At 42.9% G+C, this 20,467-nt stretch overlaps 2 protein-coding genes across 4 annotated transcripts in view; both read left to right on the top strand.

Annotated features, from left to right (window-relative positions):
* The window catches only part of STRIP2 (striatin interacting protein 2), a 43,251-nt gene extending 34,781 nt beyond the window's left edge, over positions 1-8,470 (top strand). Inside the window, exons 21-23 of one of the 3 annotated variants that reach the window (XR_008550853.1) lie at positions 1,931-3,515; positions 6,636-6,806; positions 8,139-8,470. Coding sequence is in view for 1 of the 3 variants with exons in the window: in XM_037513059.2 (XP_037368956.1) it covers positions 1,931-2,181 (251 nt within the window). In the remaining 2 variants the exon portion in view is untranslated. Of the gene's footprint in view, positions 1-1,930; positions 4,192-6,635; positions 6,807-8,138 lie in introns of those variants that run through there. The other 2 variants (XR_008550854.1, XM_037513059.2) reach the window with 2 other exon arrangements.
* Positions 8,471-12,020: 3,550 nt separating this feature from the next.
* Positions 12,021-17,514, top strand: SMKR1 (small lysine rich protein 1). The gene is made up of 2 exons (XM_037520522.2): positions 12,021-12,123; positions 16,843-17,514. Exons 1-2 carry the CDS (start codon positions 12,121-12,123, stop codon positions 17,038-17,040), a joined length of 201 nt encoding a protein of 66 aa, XP_037376419.1. The 5' UTR covers positions 12,021-12,120; the 3' UTR covers positions 17,041-17,514.
* Positions 17,515-20,467: the final 2,953 nt, after the last annotated feature.

A 20,467-nucleotide genomic window follows, 5' to 3' on the forward strand; every position in this document is an offset into this window, starting at 1 on the left:
GTTGGCAGAGGGGTTAAATCTCAGCGCTATCAAGCTCTCAGCAGCCACTGACTGAAGAGTTAGATTCCCAACTGCCCACTTGCCCCTTTTCTCCCCCCCACACCAGGGGACTGACACACATGGCGCGGCAGGCCTCTACTGTCCCATCCGCTGCTCCCCTCAGCAGTGTATTTCAGTAGATCTGCCTGTTCTGCTCCCCACTCTGTCTCTGGTGAATCCTCTTACCGCCCCCCACCCCACCTCTGCCTACATCCCAGTTCTTGTATGCATAAGTAAAAAAATAAATATTAAATAAGTAACAGGTTTCTCTGAAAGAGAAATATCCTTTCATTATTGCAAACACTAGTGTTAGAAAACACTAGTAAGCCAATATTTTACTATATTACCCTCCTTATGACATATTTGTACCACTCAAAGATTACCCTGGTAACACCTTATTGTATTTTCTTCCAGATATTCTCTACATATGTGTAAGTTTTATTAAAATGAAAGGAAATTGTATTGTTATCTTGTAATCTTTATTCAGTTAACATTGTATTCACCTTTTCATAACAGTATGTTTTCATTTTTCTGATAATTAAGTCCATTTCAGGATTCCCTAGTTGCTCCAAAATGTTCTTTAAAGCTATTTTTCCCAGTCATAATCCAATTCACGACCACAAATTGCATCTGGTTGTTATATCCTTTTATTTGTTTTGAATCTAGCACAGTCTTTTCTTTCCCCTCCAAACACTGGCTAACTGAAGAAGTAGGTGTTCTACAGGATATCCGCCTTCTGGATTTGTCTGCTTGCTTCTGTATGTTGTCACTTACCTTATTCCCTTATTATTAATGTTACCTGAAAATTGAAAATTTGATCTAAAGATGTGAAGAATTCAATTTAAACCTTTTGGATATAGTTCATTCCAGATAACGTTGGGAATTGACTTATATCAGGAGACATAATATATGATTGATCTTACCCTACCATTGACCAGAGTTTAGAAGCATTTGACCATTTTTATATAATTGCATTTAAGAGTTTCTTGTAAAATGACTTATGACTTGTCTTTTCTGGGCTTTGTAACCCACTTGAATTTCAGAGGATGCTGTAAAAAACAGGACAGAGAACTAAAAGAAGCATATGGTATGGTAGATAAGCCAGGATGCAACTTCTCCTGAGACATAAAGCACAATTAACTATTTAAATTCTTACAGGTGTTTTAAATATGAGAATGTTTTACCCTGCAAATGACATGTTTGTCATCATGAACCCAAACTATACTTATGATAACTATTGAGTGTGGGACATAAGATATCTGGGAAATACATGTTTCTTGGCCTGAACTAAGTAGCTAAATAGATAAATAGAAGCAAAGCAGATTATTTGTCTTCGGTTTTTATCTCTGTGGAAGCCTTTACCTCATAATCTTAACATAAGTTAACGCATAGACTTTATGTGCCAGAGGATTTCCCAGGGAATTAGAAAGTCTTCAGTAAATTAGTCCATTCTGATTCTCCACACTGTATTCCTTCCTACATCTTCCCTTTCCTTGAGAGATGGTGATTCCATTCAAATGGAGAACTCTCATCAATAAAGCGAATTAAGTTGTCCTTTTAGACAATATAGTACTTGTAAATAGCAAATAGTAGAGAAATAATGAGGAAAAAAATGTAATAAAAGAATTCCCCCTCTCTCAGTGCCCTCATTTCCTTCTTGGAGATAATATCTTTTATCAGTTTCTAGACTATCCTTCCAAGTCAGCCTCTGCAAATACAAGTATGCGTATGTGGGCATGTATGTGGTTTTGAAACTTGAGTGGCAGCATATTGTATACTTACTCTGTACTTTGCTCTTTACCAAAAAAAGGAATGCTGAGTATGTTCTGTGGTAAGAAGAGCAGTGTCCTGAGTTATATATACTTTTCTTCTTCCTCTCCTTTCAACACAGACATCGATGCCAGGCCATGGGACTTCCAAGCAGAAGAATGCACCTTGAGAGCCAACATTGAGGCTTTCAACAGCCGCCGGTATGACAGACCCCAGGACTCTGAATTTTCACCAGTAGATAACTGCTTGCAGAGTGTGCTTGGGCAGAGGTTGGATCTGCCTGAGGATTTCCACTATTCATACGAGCTCTGGCTAGAAAGAGAAGTGTTTTCACAGCCCATCTGTTGGGAGGAGCTTCTCCAGAATCACTGACTGAACTCCTGTCAACAAAACATCTGATGGATGGGGGGTTGGCTCCAATAAATGGTGCTCTTCCTATTCTACCCTTTCAGCCTTTGTTTCCAGCTCTAAGAGTGCCTGTCAAGGAGAAAGTGGGCCTAGCCCCAAAGACATGAACTATAGTTCAGGGCCATCCTGGAGGCTCTTGGGCCTGGAGATAGTGTAAGTCTGGGATCTTGAGTCACAACAAATTCATCAACTTGCCCTGGAGTCAGTTTGGTGCCCAGTGGCCTTGGAAATCTGCTGGATCAATCTTGGACTAACTCTTTGCTGGGACCACTCCCTGCTTTGGTATTGTCTAGAATCTATGCTGACCCTAAGAATGAGAATAAGTTCATTGTGGCATTTGATCCATGGCATTAATCATGGGAGGTGTGGGTCATAAAATAGAACATTTTCCTCTTCCTCTCCCTGGATTCCTAGGACTTATCAGGGTTTGGCAAACCAACTTTGATATTAAGTCTGTACTTTAAAATGTTGACACTTACCTCTTTCTATAATCATTAGATCTAAGATGATTTTAGAGCACCTGCACCTTTGTGAAGGGTGATGATTACTGTTACCTAAATACTGCATGTTAGAGAAAGGTATATTGTGTAAAGTATTTTTTCTTTATTCTCTAAGAGATCTAGGTTCAATGTGAAATTATTTCCTTGTGTACTCTGTATAGGGTGTGGAGTACTTTGCCACAACAAATATGGAATAGTCAAGCCTCCTCTAAGGATAGCTCATGTTTTTCTGAAACTATTTCAGTCTTAAAATGACTCAATACACTGCAGAAAATTATCCTTTTCACTCAATTCATTTTTTAAATGACAAGTTAACTATAGGAGGTTTTGTTTCTTGAGATGACATTTGTGCTCATGATCATCTTATTTTTTAATTGAATAGAACACCAGGAGCATCACAGCTTACCATTTTTCTTCTCTGATGTTGACTAATGATTTTTTTCCTTTTTACTACTGGTGGTTTCAAAGTGTCATGTGGAGATTTAACAACCACTGTTTCCACCTAAAAGTACTGAAAATATAAGAGCTGATGTATACTTTCCCAGAGAAACAAGGTTTTTAGAAGTTTTTCTTCTGGCCCCACAATTATGTCATCTGTATCTTTAGTAGCCCTAACCCTGTCAACATAAACAATACAGAATCTTTAATTATTATAGGAGGTCTCATCAAAATTGGCTTATTCTGTCCTTTGTCAACCAGTCTCGTCTGCAGTCATTATAGAGTCACTAACAGTATCCAGAGGAACTATACCATGACTCTAATATGTAAAGCTTGGACTTCACCTCTTTGTGATTTCAGGTAGGAGGATTTCTGTCTTGTTGGAAAGGTCATGAAGAATGTGTGTATATAATAGATATACTTCTTAAAATAATTTGTAGATTTTACCTAAGTAGAAAATTAGTCCTTGTTGCAAGTAAAATAATTTGCCGAGCATATCATCTATGAGCCCTATTAATCTATAGTTTTAATGTAAATGAAAAGACAATTTTCAAGGAAAGAAAATTTTCAGTTTCTCTTCAAGTCATGTAGTATTGTGTCAAGAATAAGTAAACTCCTCTTTTGAAAATATGCACATGAATGCTTTCTGAGGCATGGAGGTATGATAAGCTTAATATTCATACTGTATTACTTATAACTCTTCTCTAAGGGAAGGTTAATTTTTAATGCACATAGAGAAACAAAGCTAATAGAGCAAGCAATTAGTTTCAAATCACCTCACTTTTCCACCATCTTGTTGGGATTAGCATTTGGTTTTTGACAGCCAACCCCATATATTAATTGGGTTGACTCTCCCAGCTTGAAAAACATTGTGTATGGTCAGGAATAAAACCTCTAATCGTGGTTACTGTTACTACATAGAGCATTATTTGAGTGATTCATAAAGTAGATGATTTTTATTTGTGAATGTTTCAGTAAAGTTTGCATTGGTTGTTAACACTGTTTACTGAAGCACTTTAATAAAAAGAAAAGTAAACTGGAACTAGAAGTTTGGTCTTTAAATTCGTCGCAAAAAAGTCTTAGATATATTAAGTATAAAAAGAAAGGTTACAATTAAAGTGGGTGAATATACCAAATCTTATACTAGTATTCTGGGGGTAGACTAATACAAAAAACTGCAAAATCTCTGTGATTTATGACAAACCTTTCTTGTTTATTGGGTATGGGCATCAGCTTGCAGCTCTGCCTGACTCAGTTGACTGGCTATTAGCTCTGCTCCTGTATCTTATCTGATAGAATAGCACCTACCTGGAATATATTGTTCTCATATTGAAGGGCAGGAGCCAGAGACCAAGCCATACTCTACTTGGATATGGCATAAGCCAAATTGCTCATATTTCACAGGCCAAAAGCAGTTCACACAGACAAGCCTAACACTGGGCCAGAGAAGCATATTCTACCAACAGGGAGACTGCTGGAATCAGACATAGAGGTAGACAGTGAGTTACAGCAGCTTCCCAGTAAGATAGATCTTCAGGCTGGTTGGTGGTGGAACTTTCTTAGAAATTCTTGAGAATTTCAGCAGCATTCCAGTTAACATTTGCAATCACCCATTTCAATGCTTTATGGTGATATTGTCAGTTGAGATGTTCTTGGCTGTCCTTGTCCATAGATCCCCAATTCCACCTGACAATAACCATTATTCTATAAAGAGAATCCTATAGATGAGTGTTTTAATGGTTTCTATTTATCCTCTCAGGTAGTTGTGGTGAGTTTTAATTCTTTCCTTAGTCCTTCTTGAAATGAACCATATCTACAGTAATACTTGCTGAGATTAAAGAATGGAGCTGTGATTCTGAACAAAAATCACACCGTTCATTCAATTGAACTTGTGACATTGATGGCATCTACACTATAAATGATGAGCTAAATAGCCACCTATCATCTAAGCTGGGTCAAAAATGAACTTTGCCTCCTTTGGCCCTCTGGGAAGTGAGGGGCCAAGCGTGTACTTTGCAGAGGCTGAGAAAGTCCTGCAATTATCTAAGAAATACTGGACACTGCCAATTAATATTTCTATTTAGAATAGAGTTCCAGGTCAGATTTTCTATAATCTTGTGATAAGAGAATGTTTTCTGTAATAAAAGAATGTTTTACAAAGTATCATAGACTTTAGCTATAAATAATATTTGTAAAATACTTAGTAGTAGGTTCCATAGGAGCTGGTACTGTTCTTACATGTATTTAATATGAGTACATATTTTATATGATGCTTTTCAATATGAGGAATATCAGAATACATTTCAGAGTTTATATGGCTAAAGCATGATTTTATTATCTGGCCATTAAATATAACCTTTGTCTGCCTCTGGGCCTCCTCCTGCTTTTTCTCTTTCCCTCAACCGCTATGACTGTATAGTGATAGTGAAGAGAATAATTTACCTCCCTTAAAATTGCACCACTCAACACTGAGCTATTTATATGGTGGCAGAATAACAATATAAGGAAATGTGTAATGTCTAAAATAAGATGGAACAAAAAGAGAAATCAGATCCTCCCCGGTGGCGCAGCGGGTTGATCGTGGGGCTGTCCACAGCCTCTGCAGCATGGGTTCAATCCCCAGCCGGCCGGGGAGAGACGCACATGGCGCGGCAGACCTCTCCTGTCTCGCCCGCTGCTCCCCTCAGCAGTGCTTTCGGTCATCAGCCTATTCTACTCCCTACTCTGTCTGGTGAATCCTCTCACCCTCCTGCACCTCTGGCCTGTACCCCAGCTCTTGTCTATATTGACAAACCATTGTAACAATATGCAAATACTTTTGGATATATTGGCATAATTAAAACCTAACCGATGAATTTTGGAAAACCAGTTATTTTACTTATTTTTCCACTAGTAAATTTTCAGTAGCCCCTGGCATTCTATCTGAATTGCTATCTGAAAAGTTCATAGAAGGTAAATCTTGAGAACCTTAAAACCTTCAAACACCTTTCCTAGGAAAACGCAAATTCGGCATGTTTCTCTAACCAATATTATTCTTAAAACATTAAACCTCAGACTGTGGTGAAGGTTCACAGGTGAACTGGTGGTGGGAATTTTATGGGGAATTCACAATGATGTAAAAGATATAAATTAAAAAAATAAATTATAAAAAAATTAAACCTCAGAATTTGCAAGCAAATTTTTCTTGGAAATATATTCTTTAGTTAAAAGGGATCTGAGATCATATAGGTCAATCTCCATCCAGTACAAGAATTCCTTTAACAGCATTCCTTAGACGTTTATGGGACACCTAGTATTTTCACTGACCAAGATGATACTACTTTATAGTTTCAACAGTAACAGTCAAAATGCCTACAAAGGAGGTACCTCAGTACAATCACGCTATGGCATTATTTGAATAAGAACCATGAATATATTTATGGGATCCAGAAACCTGACAGTTTTTGTTACATCTTCTTCCCCACTGTATTATTTTCCTAGGATCACTGTAACAAGTTGTCAGACACTGAGTGGCTTGAAACAAAAGAAATATATTCTCTCAGTTCTGGAGGCCAGAAGTCTGAAATTAAAGTATGAGCACCACAGCATTCCCTCCAGGCACTCTAGAAAGAATCTATTCCTTGTCCCTTCCAAAGCTTCTGGGGGCTCCAGGTATTCCTTGGTTTGTGACATATCATTTCAATTTCTGCCTCTGTAGTCACATTGCTTCCTTCTCTCAAAACTCCCGCTGCCTCTCTCTTACAAAGATCTAATTGTATTTAGTGTCCATCGGGCTAATCCACCATAAGCTCCTTCATTTAAAATCCTTTATTTTATTACATCTTTTGTTATATAAAGTATACATGTGAAGCAATCCACAGCCTCTGCAGCACGAGTTCAATCCCAGGCTGGCCAGGGAGCTACCCATATGGTACAGGAGTCCTCTCCTGACTCTTCTGCTGCTCTCCTCAGCAGTGTATTTCAGTCAGTCTGCCTGTTCTGTTCCCCACTCTGCCTCTGACGGATCCTCTCACCCCCCACATCTCTGGCCTGTAGCCCCAGCTCTTGTATGTATAAATAAATCTTTAAAAAAAATAAAGTATACAGGTTCTGAGGACAAGGATCTGAACATGTTTTTTGGGGGGCACCACCATTCAACCCCCTAATGCCCATATTACACCCAACAAATAGCAATATTGACTCATCTACTCTTCCCTGCTCTCATCACCAGAGGTGTAAGCTAAGGCTCAGGGTAAGTTATTTTTGTTTGGAGAATATTTGCAGCTATTGATGTAGTTGAAGGAAACTCAAAGAGTTTAAGGCTTTGGTAGAGGATATAACATGAAGAAGTAGGTGTGAAACTCAGGAATACATTTATGTTTTTATTAAGATACAAAAAAAATTTCAAGTGAGTTTTCAGAGTACACAGTGAAATGTGTAACCTCCCATCCTAAGACACTTGCTTTTTCTTTCAAAGTAATCACTATCAGTATTTTTTTCTATTTTTTATTCTTTCAGAAAGTTCTTATAATACCCCACATCTCCTTGCCAACAATTATTTAAATAAACAGGAGCATTTTCTATATCTTTATCATTTATCCTGGAGAATTATTTTTCCATACCAACATTTGTAAATGACTGTACATTTAATAATTTAATACATTAAATGATTAAATAATTGTCCCCTAAGATTGCTTTCAAATAGTTTTTTTTCAGCTAGGTAGAATGGTGAAAAGAAAGGGTGTAAATAGGAAGAATGGTGTGTGTGTGTGGTGTGTGTGTTGGGGTAGGCATGAGGTTATGGAAGATTCATTCCATTCTCATAGTAATAGGTCAAAGCAATGTGAAATAGAATTTCCTACTATTCAGAGCCCCAGATCCTGAAAATGTAATGATATTGTGCCTGAGTGTTATATGGGGAGGTGATCAGGGTATTTTATCCAGTGGTAACAAGATTTAAATTTCAAAAAGCAAAGATTTAAAAATTTTACTTCTATTTCATAGATGAGAAAATATCCAAAGTCCTCCTAAGGAACTGAAAGAATACAAAAGCCATCCCACCTCTGTTCAAACACCTTTGGTGACAGTGACTTCTTACTAAATAAGATAGCACCATCTGTCTCCTTGTCTGAAATGGAAACATTACTTCGAACATTCTGTAACTTTTTGTTCAAATGCTTAATGGAGCTGGCAGGACAAAGATCCTCTATGTGGACGCCTGTGAAAATACGTATTCTTCATAAAATGACATGTTTTACCCAGAAGGGCTGTACAGCATAGTGGCTCAGACTGACGGTGTTGGACCCTACTTGGTAAGTTATTGTACCCAGGCTCTGCCTCTCCCAGCTGTGTGGTATGTGAGTTTTTCCCACTTGTAAAGTGGGGTAATAGTACTTTCTGGAGTTATAAGGATTAAATGAATCAATATGTATCTAATATTTAGAATAATGTTTGCTAAACATGAGTATTCCGCAGTTGCTGATTATCATTATTCCTCACCTCATCCCCCTCCCTATTAAAAGATCTCCCAGCAAGAATAATAAATAGCATCTTAATTCTGCAGCTCAGGAATCCACAAACAATAGCCCATTAGTCAAATCTAGCCCACCATCAATTTTTTTTTTAAAGATTTATTTATTTATACAAGTACTGGGTACAGTCAGAAGCGCGGGAGGGTGAGAGAATTCACCAGAGCCAGAGCGGGGAGCAGAGCAGCAATTTTTATACAGCTTGTGAGGTGTGAAAGGTTTTTACATTAAATGGTTAGGGGGAAAGTTCATAGAAGAAAAATATTTTATGACACATGAAAATTCTATGAAATTCATATTTGTTTCCATAATAATTTTATTAGAACACAGCCATGCTCATTCATGTTATATATAAATGTTATTGTCCAACATCAGCAGTTACACAAGGACATAAAACTGCAGAACCGAAAATATTTGCTCTCCAAGTCTGCTGATTCCTGTTCTAGATAATGTCCTCTTCTGAGTCTGTTTCAAGTACTCTTACTTCACTCCAAGGTTCTCACTGCTGAGACCCTTGTGACTGACCTGAGGAAATTACCTACAAAGGACATTTTTTTCTATAACTTCCTCTTTAATATTGGGACTCTAGTGGGTGAAATGAAGGCAGTGCTATACCATTGACCTTAATGACCCAAAAAGAAAAAGGAAATAAGCAAGGAAAGTACCCACTTACAAGAGCAGAAAAAAAGAAATAGGTATTTTTATATGTAACTTCTGAGAAATACAGAATAATCTAAGTTTGGAGATTCATGCTTCAATTCTGTAATGGCTTTTTTACCCCTAAAGAACAGCACAGTAATTTTACTGTTTTTAAAAAATATGTAAAAATGTATTTTCACAAATAGATAAAATTAGTGCCATTCCAATGGGAGTTTGAATAGTTATCTACATTTAACATCATCTCCCCTTTTATGCAGCAAGATTTGTTCAGTTCTTGTAGAATAAACAGATTTATCTTAAGTCCTAAGCATTAAGTGATTCTTATGTGGACTGATATTTAAGAAAAATACATGTTATCAATGACATTTTCTGTTGCATCTGTGTTAAAACAGCCTTTCAGCCACACATCTCAGCAGCCCTCCTACCAACTTGTAGGTCAATGCTAAAACCTTTCTCCAGTGCAAAGGCTAAAGATCCATTTGGTTAATGGAAAAGGGTGCTGCCATTGAACTTACTCTGATCATAACTAAACCATTTTTTTAGAAATATATATATTTTAAGGTTTATTTATGCATAGAAGCACTGGGGTATTCGAGGATTCACCAGAGACAGAGTGGGGAGCAGAACACGCAGATTTACTAAAATACACCACTAAAGGGAGCAGCAGGGGAGACAAGAGAGGTCTGCTGAGCCATGTGGGTTAGCTCACTGGAATCAAACTCAGGAAGGGAAGAGACCTGGGAAGGAGACTGTCCCCGTTCCCTGGGGACACCGCATTCAATAGCAAATAAAAAACAGCATATTAGGGGGCGTCCCTGGTGGTGTAGGTGGTTAAGACTTAACCTATGAAGCCATCCGCAGCCACTGCAGCACAAGTTTGATCCCCGGCCAAAGAGCTATCCACATGGCACAGCAGACCTCTCCTGACTCACCCACTGCGCCCCTCAGCGGTATATTTCAGTAGATCTGCCTGTTCTGCTCCCCATCTGTCTCTAGTGAATCCTCTCACCCCCCACACCTCTGGCTTGTACCCCAGTTCTTGTATGCATAAATAAATAAATCTTTTAAAAAAACAGCATGTTAGGTTGGATTAGACAACACAGCAAAAAGGAAAACCTTTTATAATTTAGCATCTTCAGTGGCATTTTCTCCTCCTTCCACATATTTTCATTGCATTGAGTCACACATATTATACAGCTAGCCCTGCACTGGTGTGACCACCTACAATCAAGATACAGAACATTTCTATCACTCCCTAATTTTTCCTGTTCACGCTTTGCAGGGTCAATTCTCTCCCACCCCACCATGTCACCCCCCAACCATTGGTCTGCTTTTGAGGCAGGACTCTGGATCACCACTTAGGAACTCTGGAAAAGCAGGACTGGCACAGATGTGCCAGTAACGCTGTAGGGGTTCACCTGAGAGCACTGTAATGATCCAAACAAGCGTAAGCAGGGGGTGTGGGCCACTCCCACCCAGGTATTGAGAGGGACAGCAAAGGAGAAAGCGCAGGCAGAGAGAGGGGAAGAAGGTCTATGTGGGCTCAGAAAACACTACAAGTCAAAAGTATTCAGTTTATTTTGTTTAGGGAAAGCACACTATGAAAACCTGGTACATAAATACACTCCCCATTGGAAGCCAGATCATCGGTCCAAAGAAGACAGACAAAGCACCTTACTCAGGGTTGCAGAGCCTTTCAAGACTCCACCCCTGCTTCCCAAACCAGTCGCCTCCCTTTGGCCTAGGCCTGCAAGGTCCCTCTCCCTGATCTTGGTGTGGTTGACTGCTCCTTACCCAAATTTCAGTTGAAACGTCACCTCCTCAGAGGGGCCTTTCCAATCACTCATTAGTCACATTAGCTTAATACACCCTGGCACCTGTCATTTTTAATGTCTGCTCTGTCCCCATTTTGACTACCACCTCTCCCCCCCCCCAAAAAAAAAACTTTAACAGTAAAACACTGTCTGAGTAATTGTTTATTTAATTTAAAGGCGTAAGAGCCATAACAAAGAATAAGTCGTGCTCCCAAACCACCCTTCCCCTACAGGAAGATGTCAGGATGAACCTCACAAAGCTGGCAGTGGAACCAACCCTACTGTATTCTTTCTAATCTCAATTAGGGTTAGTGACTTTTTCAGTCCTTTACTCTCTGGGGACCTTACCAGGCTCTTTTACAAACATTGTTCCCACTCTACCCTCAAAGTCCTTGGTCGTTTTCCCAAAAGGTCACGCAGTCTTTGATGACTTCCCCAAGGTCAGCCAGCGAGGGGTCGAGCTGTACTCCCCCCGAGTCAGCTCACAGCCAAGCCAGTCCCTCCCACGCCCAAGCACCACCCTTGGCCCGCCCCTTGCAGGGTGTCCTCCAGGCCCCGCACCCCAAACCCCCGCCCCCCGACTCCGGGCCCCGAACTCGCCTAGAAGCCCCAGGGCCCAACCAGGGTTCCGAGCGCTCGAAGCGGTCGACGCCGCCGCGCGAGGTGAACTTCCCAGCCCCGGCGGCGCGGCCAGCAGGGCGGGCTGAGCGGGCTGAGCGGGCAGAGCGGGCTGAGCGGGCGGGGCGGGGCCCTGGGCTCCGCGCCGGGCCCGGTCTCCTGGCAACGGGTAAACAGTGCGCGGCCCGCCCCCGGCGCGCGCGGCCCCGCCATTGTGCGCGCCCCAGCCCGCCGCGGGCCCGCGGAGGCCAGAGCCGAGGACGAGCGCGAGCGCCGCGCGGGTGATGCCGGCCGCTGGGCGCCCTCTTCTCTACAGGGTCGCGAGCCCATGCCACGGTCGCCGGCCCGGCTGAGCGAGGAGCCGCCATGGTAATGCGCGGCTCGGTTAGGTGGCGAGGCGGCCGCTGGAGCCGCGGAGGGGTCCCGAGGCGCCTCTCGGCCGCTCGCTGAGAGCGGGGTCCAGCCCAGTGGCCTGAAAGGAATCGGAGATGAAGGGGAGAGGGGCTCCCCAAGTGGGGTCCACCCCCCCCCCACTTCCCGCAGACTCAGAATCAGGCTGAGTCTCTTGTGTGTGAGAGGGTTGGTTTTAGTGCCTTAGTTCTCTTGAGCCACTTTAACACCCAGAAGGTGGGGTGTGGGGGAGAAATCGAGGCCGGTACCTGGTGTGGGAACCCCAGGGCGCCGGGCCGAGCCCGCAGCAGCTGGCCCGGGCGCTTGACCGCTGCACCCCGACCTGCCTCCCGCCCGGGGCGGGAGGACTCTGGGCGAATTAAGAAAGTTGGACAGGAGCCCCCGTGCGGCCCCCACAGCAGACTCCAGGGAGCGATTTCTCTCCCCCAGCCCCATATTGACGAAAGGCAAAGGAAGGAGATCTTTGTGCAGGACATTTTTGCATTTTATATCCTAGAAAGCCTGCAGCATCCTTCTCACTTCAAGTCTTTGGCTTACAGAGCTCCGCGTTAAGCCAGACGGTGCCGAAACCGCAGGCCTCGGTCCCCAGTCTCCCGCTGTATTTCTCCACCAGAGACCCTTTTAAAACTGTGTCCAGAATCCAGCTGTTTCGTTTTGTTTTAACACAGCAGTCTCTGCGCTTTCCAATGGCACATCCGGTCACCTGGCCGGAGCTCACAAGCATTCTGGTTCCTGGGCGCTCACCCGGTCACTCAGGACTGGCCTCCCACCCTCATGGCCGCTGTGTGGTCAGGCCCTCCTTGCCACCTGCCTGAAGTCGGCCTGTCGCCCCCCTTCACTGTCCAGGGGCTCTTCACCCCCGCCCCATCCCTGATAGTCCCAGAACAGCTGTGATCTGGTATTCACCACCTGAGCTCCTCAGAGACTTTCAGTCGGCTAGAGTAATTATGCTGTGGTTGAGCTGGCGCTCAGAGCTCTTGGTGAAGAGGACTCAACCCCTTGAGCTTTATCTAAGGCATTATCTTCTCTGCTTTAACAGAATAACCCAAAAAAATCACATCTCACACTAGACCCACGTTTTGCTGGAAGCCTTTGTACCTGTCCCATCTCAAACTTTTCTTCAAGGCTGAGCGGGATGAGCCTCCTGTTTCCCTACTGTCCCTTGGTGCAGCGACTGGGTGCTCTGCCTTACTCATCACTTCCAGCCTCCATTAGGTTGCGAGATAGAACTTTGGTCGATCTCTATGTTCCTTCCAGTTCGTTGCTTATAAAAGCCCTAGTTTCTCTTGATTTAAAGTGAGAGTCATTCCCGAGTCACTCCTTTTGGTTGATATTCCCTTTGTTGATAGCTGCACTTTGCCTACCTTTCCTCAACCAACCGCAACTGCCTCCCCTTGCTTGCCTCTGAGCAACCACATGGCCACATTGACCTTTTTTGGGGGGGAGCCTTTGCACAGGCGGTTGGTTCATTTGGGATTTCCCAACCCATAGCCCACAGGCCCTTCTTCAGGAAGCCTCTTCCTTCATACCCCAGACTGGGCCCCTAGGGCTCCCCTGCCCGTCCTGTCATCATAATGCCATTGTACCCTGGGCTCTCCCTTGACAGCATAGTGAATGACTGTGTTTGATTTCTCCCTCACTGGATGGCCTCATGGGGACAGAATCCAGGTGTGCTTTGCTCTCCGTCTAATACAGGGCCTGCTACACAGCAGGTATTTTTTTAAATATTTGTTGAATGAAGGAAAGAGGCATCTAAACATTCAGAAAAGCAGAAATCAACATTTGGTTTCTTTACAGCACCTGAATTGCAACTTGCTCACTCAGCAAATATTTATTCATCCCTGCAATGTGCCAAACGTTGGTATAGGCCCCAGGAATCCAGTGGTGAACTCACAGACTACGCCTCTCATTAGGAAAATGTACAATAATACATTTTAAAAATACTATTAAATAGCTAAGAGTGGGCCTCCACGGTGGCGCAGCGGTTGAGCGCTGGATTGCGAAGCTGCACGCGGCCTCTGCGGCGCTGGTTCGATCCCCGGCTGCTCCCCGGCCACCGGAGGAGGGTCCCACATGGCGCGCAGACCTCTCCTGCCGCCTGCTGCTCCCCTCAGCAGTGTACTTCGGTCTGCCTGCTCTGCTCCCCGCTCTGGCTCTGGTGAATTCTCTCACCCTCCAGCGCTTCTGACTGTACCCAGTGCGTGTATAAACAAAACAAACAAACAAATAAATAAATAAAACATGCCTCTATAAAAAAAAAAAACCTATTTAAATAGCTAAGAGTGTATATAAAGCTTCTATCAAATATATGACTTGCAATTATTTCCTACCAATCTGTGACTTGACTTTTCATTCTCTTAACAATATTTTTTGAAAAGCACATTTTTTTTCATTTTAATGGTGAATTTACCAACTTGTTCTTTCATTTCACGAGTTATACTTTCAGTGTCATATTCAGGAAACTTTACCTAATACAAAGTCACAAAGGTTTTCTCTCCTACATTTTCTTCTAGAAGTTTTACAGTATTTGGCTTTATATTTGGGTCTATTTTGAGTTGGTTTTTATACATGCTTCAAGTATGAATTGAGGATCATTTTTATACCTATGGTATTGATTGTTCCAGCACCATTTATTGAAAAGGTTCTCCTTGTTCCATTGAAATGCCTTGGTGCTTTCATTGACGATCACTTGTTCCTATATGTGTGGGTCTATTTCTGAACTCCTTAATCTGTTGCATTGATCCACGTGTCTGTCTTGACACCAATACCACACCAGCTGGTTTCCGTAGCTTTATAATAATTTTGAAATAAGATAGTGTTAGCCCTTTGTTATTTTTCAAAGCTCTTTGCATTTCCATGTGAACCTTACAATCTTCTAAAAAGATGAGAACTTTAAATAAAAATGTCAGACTTCTATCTTATATCCTTTGACTTTTCATATAAATGTTAGAAACGGTTTACCAATTTCTACAGATTTCAAAATTTTCAATAAAAACATCAAAGTTGCACCTCTGTGGGGCTTCAGTTTGTTTCTTTTCTCTTGGATTTCCTCATAGAAGCCAGGCTGCTGGGTTGTGAATTACTTTTCACCATAGTTCCTGGCTTTTGAATCTAGAAATGTACTCCATTTTACTAAACAAAAATGTACTTTAGGTTTTTTTTAAAAAACACATTAACTATTTTTCTGTTTGTTTAGCTTATGGCATTTTTTAAAGTGCAGTTTTTCACTTCACAGTGCATCTATTTTATATAATATTTAGCCCTTGCAGACATCCTTGAAAATTTACACACTTTCTTCTCCTTTCCTTAGATGAGACACTTTCTAAATGGTCCCCCTCTGTCTGTTTTCTGGATGGTTGGGTCCTAGGACAGAAGTCAGCTCAGCTTTGTGCGGCTCTAGCAAACTTTAGAGATAATTTCTTCCCAGGTGCTGAGCCGGCTCGATGCAGGTTTGCCTGTGGCCTTGCCAAGCCTCTGCTTTTCCACTTTTTGAAATTTGGCTCTGAGGATGAGCACTGATGGGGGGTGGCAACCGTCATATCTTGAAAGTTTCATGTCAGACACTATGCTCAGTGCTTGTATTCACAGCTCTCAATCCTCATGCTGCTTAATTAAGTTGGTGACTATAACATAACAAGTGCCAAAGTGTATTTGTGTCCCAGGTATCTAATAGTATTCAATTTAATTTTTATTATAAAAATTTCCTAAGGTACATAGAAATACAAACAGCAAAATGAATCTGTCATGTAGTGGATTAATATATGGAAACAGTCCATTTAATAAGTGAATCCATTCGTATGTCCACTTCTCAGCTTCAGAAATCATGAGGATTTTGCTTCATCTTCCTTTTTTTGGGGGGTGACAGGGAGAAGAGGAAGCTACAGTATTTTAAAACAAATCTCAGCAGCATTATCTATAATAGCTAGGACATGGAAGCAGCCTAAATGTCCATCAACAGGTGACTGGATCAAGGTCTCATGTTATAACCTCACTGTGGATCAGCCATATAGAAAGATAAAATGCAGCATTTTCAACAAAATGGAGGGAGTTTGAGAGACCTGTGTGTAGCGAAGCAAGTCAGAACGATAAAAACAAATATGAGACATTTACATAGTAGATGATTTGATAACGAAAATTACCTCAAAAACTAGTGGACATCGACAAACACTTAGGGCTCTGAGGTTAAGAAGGAGGAAGGAAGGACAGAGACAAGGGGGTATTTAAGGGATAGTGTTTGGGGGAGAAATAGAAAAGAAAAACAAAATCTCAGACCTTTGATTTCATTCCTGTGAAATGTGTGAACATTTTCTTCCATGACCTGATAGTATCGTCAAACCTAGCAGAATGAATAATTTTTGATATTACCAAATTTCCCTGATTGCCTTAAAAAGTCTCTATAACTTATGTATTCAAATCACAATGCAAAAAAAGGTCCACACATTGTACTAGCTGGGTCTGTTTTCATCCGGGGTATTTCGTGGACAGTCCCCCCCAAGAGGTCTCATGTGGGCCCTCCCACTCCATGCCAAAGTTTTTATGGTTACTGCTGTTTGGCTTTTTTTTTCCCTTCTAGGAATTTTTTTTTCTAAGTGCAATAGGAAATGTTGAAATTTATGTCAAGGTTATTATAAACTAACTTCTGCCACATATGTGTACATATATACTTGTCTTTGAAAGCCAGGTAAAGGGAAAAAAGGAAAAGGCCTGGTCAAGTCTCGGGGGAAGAAGCCGAAGAAACCAGAAGTGGACATCCTCAGCCCAGCTGCGATGCTGAACCTCTACTACATCGCACACAACGTCGCTGACTGCCTGCACCTGCGTGGATTCCGCTGGCCAGGTGCCCCCAAGGGGAAAAAAGGAAAAAGTAAGATTTAAGTGATAGCATTTCCCAGTATGTCTCTTACAGAGAACACAACTTGGAGAAGAGGATGCAGGATAATAAAACTATTGCAAGCAAAATAGACTTTACTGAAGACAGCTTGAGATACAAGCCACGTGTGCTTTTCTGTCATGGTTAATGATAAGGACACGCATGGACTCCCCCCGCTACACCAAATGTGGTTAGCCGCTCTGGTTTTTAGATGTTAAAGGGGGGGAAATGTCTGAGCCATCCCTGCAATGTGTGGTGCAATTGGCAGCACATTAAAAAATAATATAATTCTGGGTCAGAATTCAACCTTCCTCTCAAAGGAAGTTCTAGTTTGCATGAATTGCTTGGTGCTAAACACCCAAGGGATGTTTAGTATTTAGAGAAGACATGCAAAGAACATGGAATTGGCTTGGGGACATCCCTCTGTTGGACACTGTTTCTTTCCCTCACTTTTCCAGGAAAAATAATAAATCTCTTGTTTCTAGAAATTTCTTCTCAACAGTCTTTTTGTGTGATTTAGCTCCAGTGGAGACTTAGGATAGTCACCACCTCTCTGACCTTGCTAGGCATATAAACAGGAGATTCAGAGGTGCTAACAGCACTCAGTGGTTGGGGTGCAGGGAGAAGGGAGCAAGCCAGCACTCCTCTTCTCCCTTTTCCTCCACACTTGCATCTTCTTCCCATCTTATGTAGGCGCGCTTTGACCCTGAATTAAGGAGTTCGTGCTAGAAGCTTGCCATGGGCATCATGCTGAGAGGTCTGCGTCTCCCTTGCGTATGCCAGAGCAGGTGGCCTGAGAGAGGGGGGGGTGGAGGGACCAAGTCCTGGCCCCATCCCTCTACCCATGCCTGGAGCAGGTAAAAGTGGGTGCTGCTGCCAAGGGGGTTTTAAGACCCCTCATGTCAACTCTTCTGCAGAGAAGAGTGTGCTGGGTCTGAACAACCTCACTATCACCTTCTCTGCCACCCTCCCTGGACTGCACCCTCAGCAGGTGGCCTGAGCTCCTAGTGTGAGGAAGTGTCCCCACCCTTATGGTTTTGAGTTTAAGTCCAGTCTTCTGCAAGTGTTCAAACTGCATTGATTCTCGTTGAAACAGTCCAGCCTTCCCTCTGTTGAAGGTGTTTCCACTTTTATCTCTCCTTCCTGCCCTACAAGATCCCCAGGGACACGTTCCTCATAGTGACCATCCCTTGACCCTGCACCCTTGTGCCTCTAGCCCTGTGGAGCAGACCATTGAGACATTTAACTCACCGAAAGGAATTCAACCCTGTCTTCCCCTTCCTGTCACCTCTGCGGGCACAGATTCAGAGAATGGTCCCAGAGTCACCTCCTCACCTTCCCTGGGATGGCCCAGAACCAGTGCTCACTCTCCCTTCTGCATAGCCCCACCCTTAGGCCGGTCCAACCACACAAGATGCTGCCTTGAGTCCCCCAATCCTCCACCCAGCTCCATAGACCCCACAGAGAGCCTCCCCCTGCATTTCCCTCCCATTCATTTGCACCTTGGATCTTTTACTCTTGAGCAGAGTGGGATGTAAAATGTATTCGTGATAAATGAGGCAGAGAGGCTGTGAATGAGAGGTCAGGCTCAGGGCACCCTTAGGGCAAAAAGAGTGAAGGCAGAGAGACTTCAGCCTGGGTCTGTCAGCTCCAGTGCTTGAGACTGCTGCCCCCTCTGATGTCCCTCAGGCTGTGTCTTCTTGGGCCTCCTGATCCCTGATTTATGGGACTCAATCACCATCATACTGAGCATCATTCTGTTTGCCACAAATAGGTAACAAAGGCAGCTATAAACCTCTGGGTCCTCTCATTGGCTGTGGGGGTGGAATCACTCAGCACCCACTGCCTGGTCTCTTCTCTGTTACTCAACCTGGGCCTCTTCAAGGTCTGGTGCTAGCTGTGCTCAACTCGTGGCCTTCTGTTCTTCCATAAGGTTGCAGAGTTCCATCCATTTTGCTGGAGTCCCACCAGAGCAACAATAGCAACAGTGCAGCCAATCTCCGTGTATGTGTGTGTGTGTGTGTGTGTGCGTGTGTGCTCGTGCGCGCACACAGACTCACCACCAACAAATGGGCTGTGAATGGGCACAGATGGAAACCAATTAGGATGGACATGGACTTTGAGGAGTAACTACAATGAAAGCAAGGTAGAGGGAAAGACAATAGGGAATATATTCTGACTTACCGTGGTGAAGACGCCCTCTGCCTAGCTTTGCTTGGTTTCAGCCTCTGGTGGTCAAAATGAAGCATCCTGTTGGCTGGCCCTTCCGTTGAATGACTCACTGGCTCACCACAGTGCTCAGCCACTGGGCATTTGTTCTCCTCACTGTCCCAGATCTTTGTCTTTTGCCCAGATCCCTCCATTTTCTGGCATTACTGGGTACCCCACTGTTTCCCTGGAGGTCATAGTTGACCCAGCCCTCATGGGCTCCATGGCGGGATAAGGAACATCAAAATGTCCTAGCCTGCCCCACCGTGGGACCTGCCACCATCACCCCGGAGGTCAGTCCTGCCCAGGATGCTCTCCATTGCTGCCTTGTACAGAAGGTTTTTGGGGGCAAGAACTGCCTGTTTGAGACTGTTGCATCACTGCCACCATCCCCCATTCATATGGTGAACTAACCCCTCCCCACCGCCCAGTAGAGACCCCATGAGCACATTCACAAGGCAGCTGCCTGCAAACCAGAAAGACGGCCTCAGGGTGACATCTACCTCGCTGGCACCTTGATCTCAGACTCCCCAGCCTCCAGAACTGGGAGAAGTTCTGTTGTTTTAAAGTGTTGTCGTTTAAACCAATTTTGTTACGGCGGCCCAGAAGACCCTTAGACCCCCACCTTTAAACACCGTGTTAATATTATAACAGCATTAAATAATTAAGGAAAGAAATAACCTGAATCCTCCCATAGTAATACAGCTACTGACTTCATTTTCCGTATTTCAGAATTCATCCAAATATATTGGCTACCTCAGGTGTTAGGCACAAACATATATTAGTTTCTGTTACACATTTAACATAACATTTTTTAAAGCATTATTACAGTGTTAGGTGAAGGTGATTTTCAGATGCCAGGCTGAATATATTTATGGAATTATAAACACTTTCACTTGTGGTTTTGTCTTCTTTGTAGCTGCCGGTCAATGGCTGTGTGGCATTCTCTTCTATTATGTACTGTAATTTACCCAAAGATTCATTCATTGGGATGTTTATATTGCTTCCAATTCTTGCTATCATATATATAATGCCAAGTGCCATTTTCTGTATAGATTTGTTTTGAATTATTAGAATAAATTCCTGTGAGTGGGATTATTGGTTTAAAAAAGTAAAATCTTGGGCCTCCGCTGGTGGCGCAGCGGTTGAGCGCTGGGCTGCGAAGCTGCCCGCAGCCTCTGCAGCACCGGTTCAATCCCCGGCCACCGGCGAGGGTCCCACATG

This window comes from Talpa occidentalis, unplaced genomic scaffold, assembly GCF_014898055.3.
Source record: "Talpa occidentalis isolate TD23 unplaced genomic scaffold, MPIMG_talOcc4v2.1, whole genome shotgun sequence".
In the NCBI taxonomy this organism is placed as follows: Eukaryota; Metazoa; Chordata; class Mammalia; order Eulipotyphla; family Talpidae; genus Talpa; species Talpa occidentalis.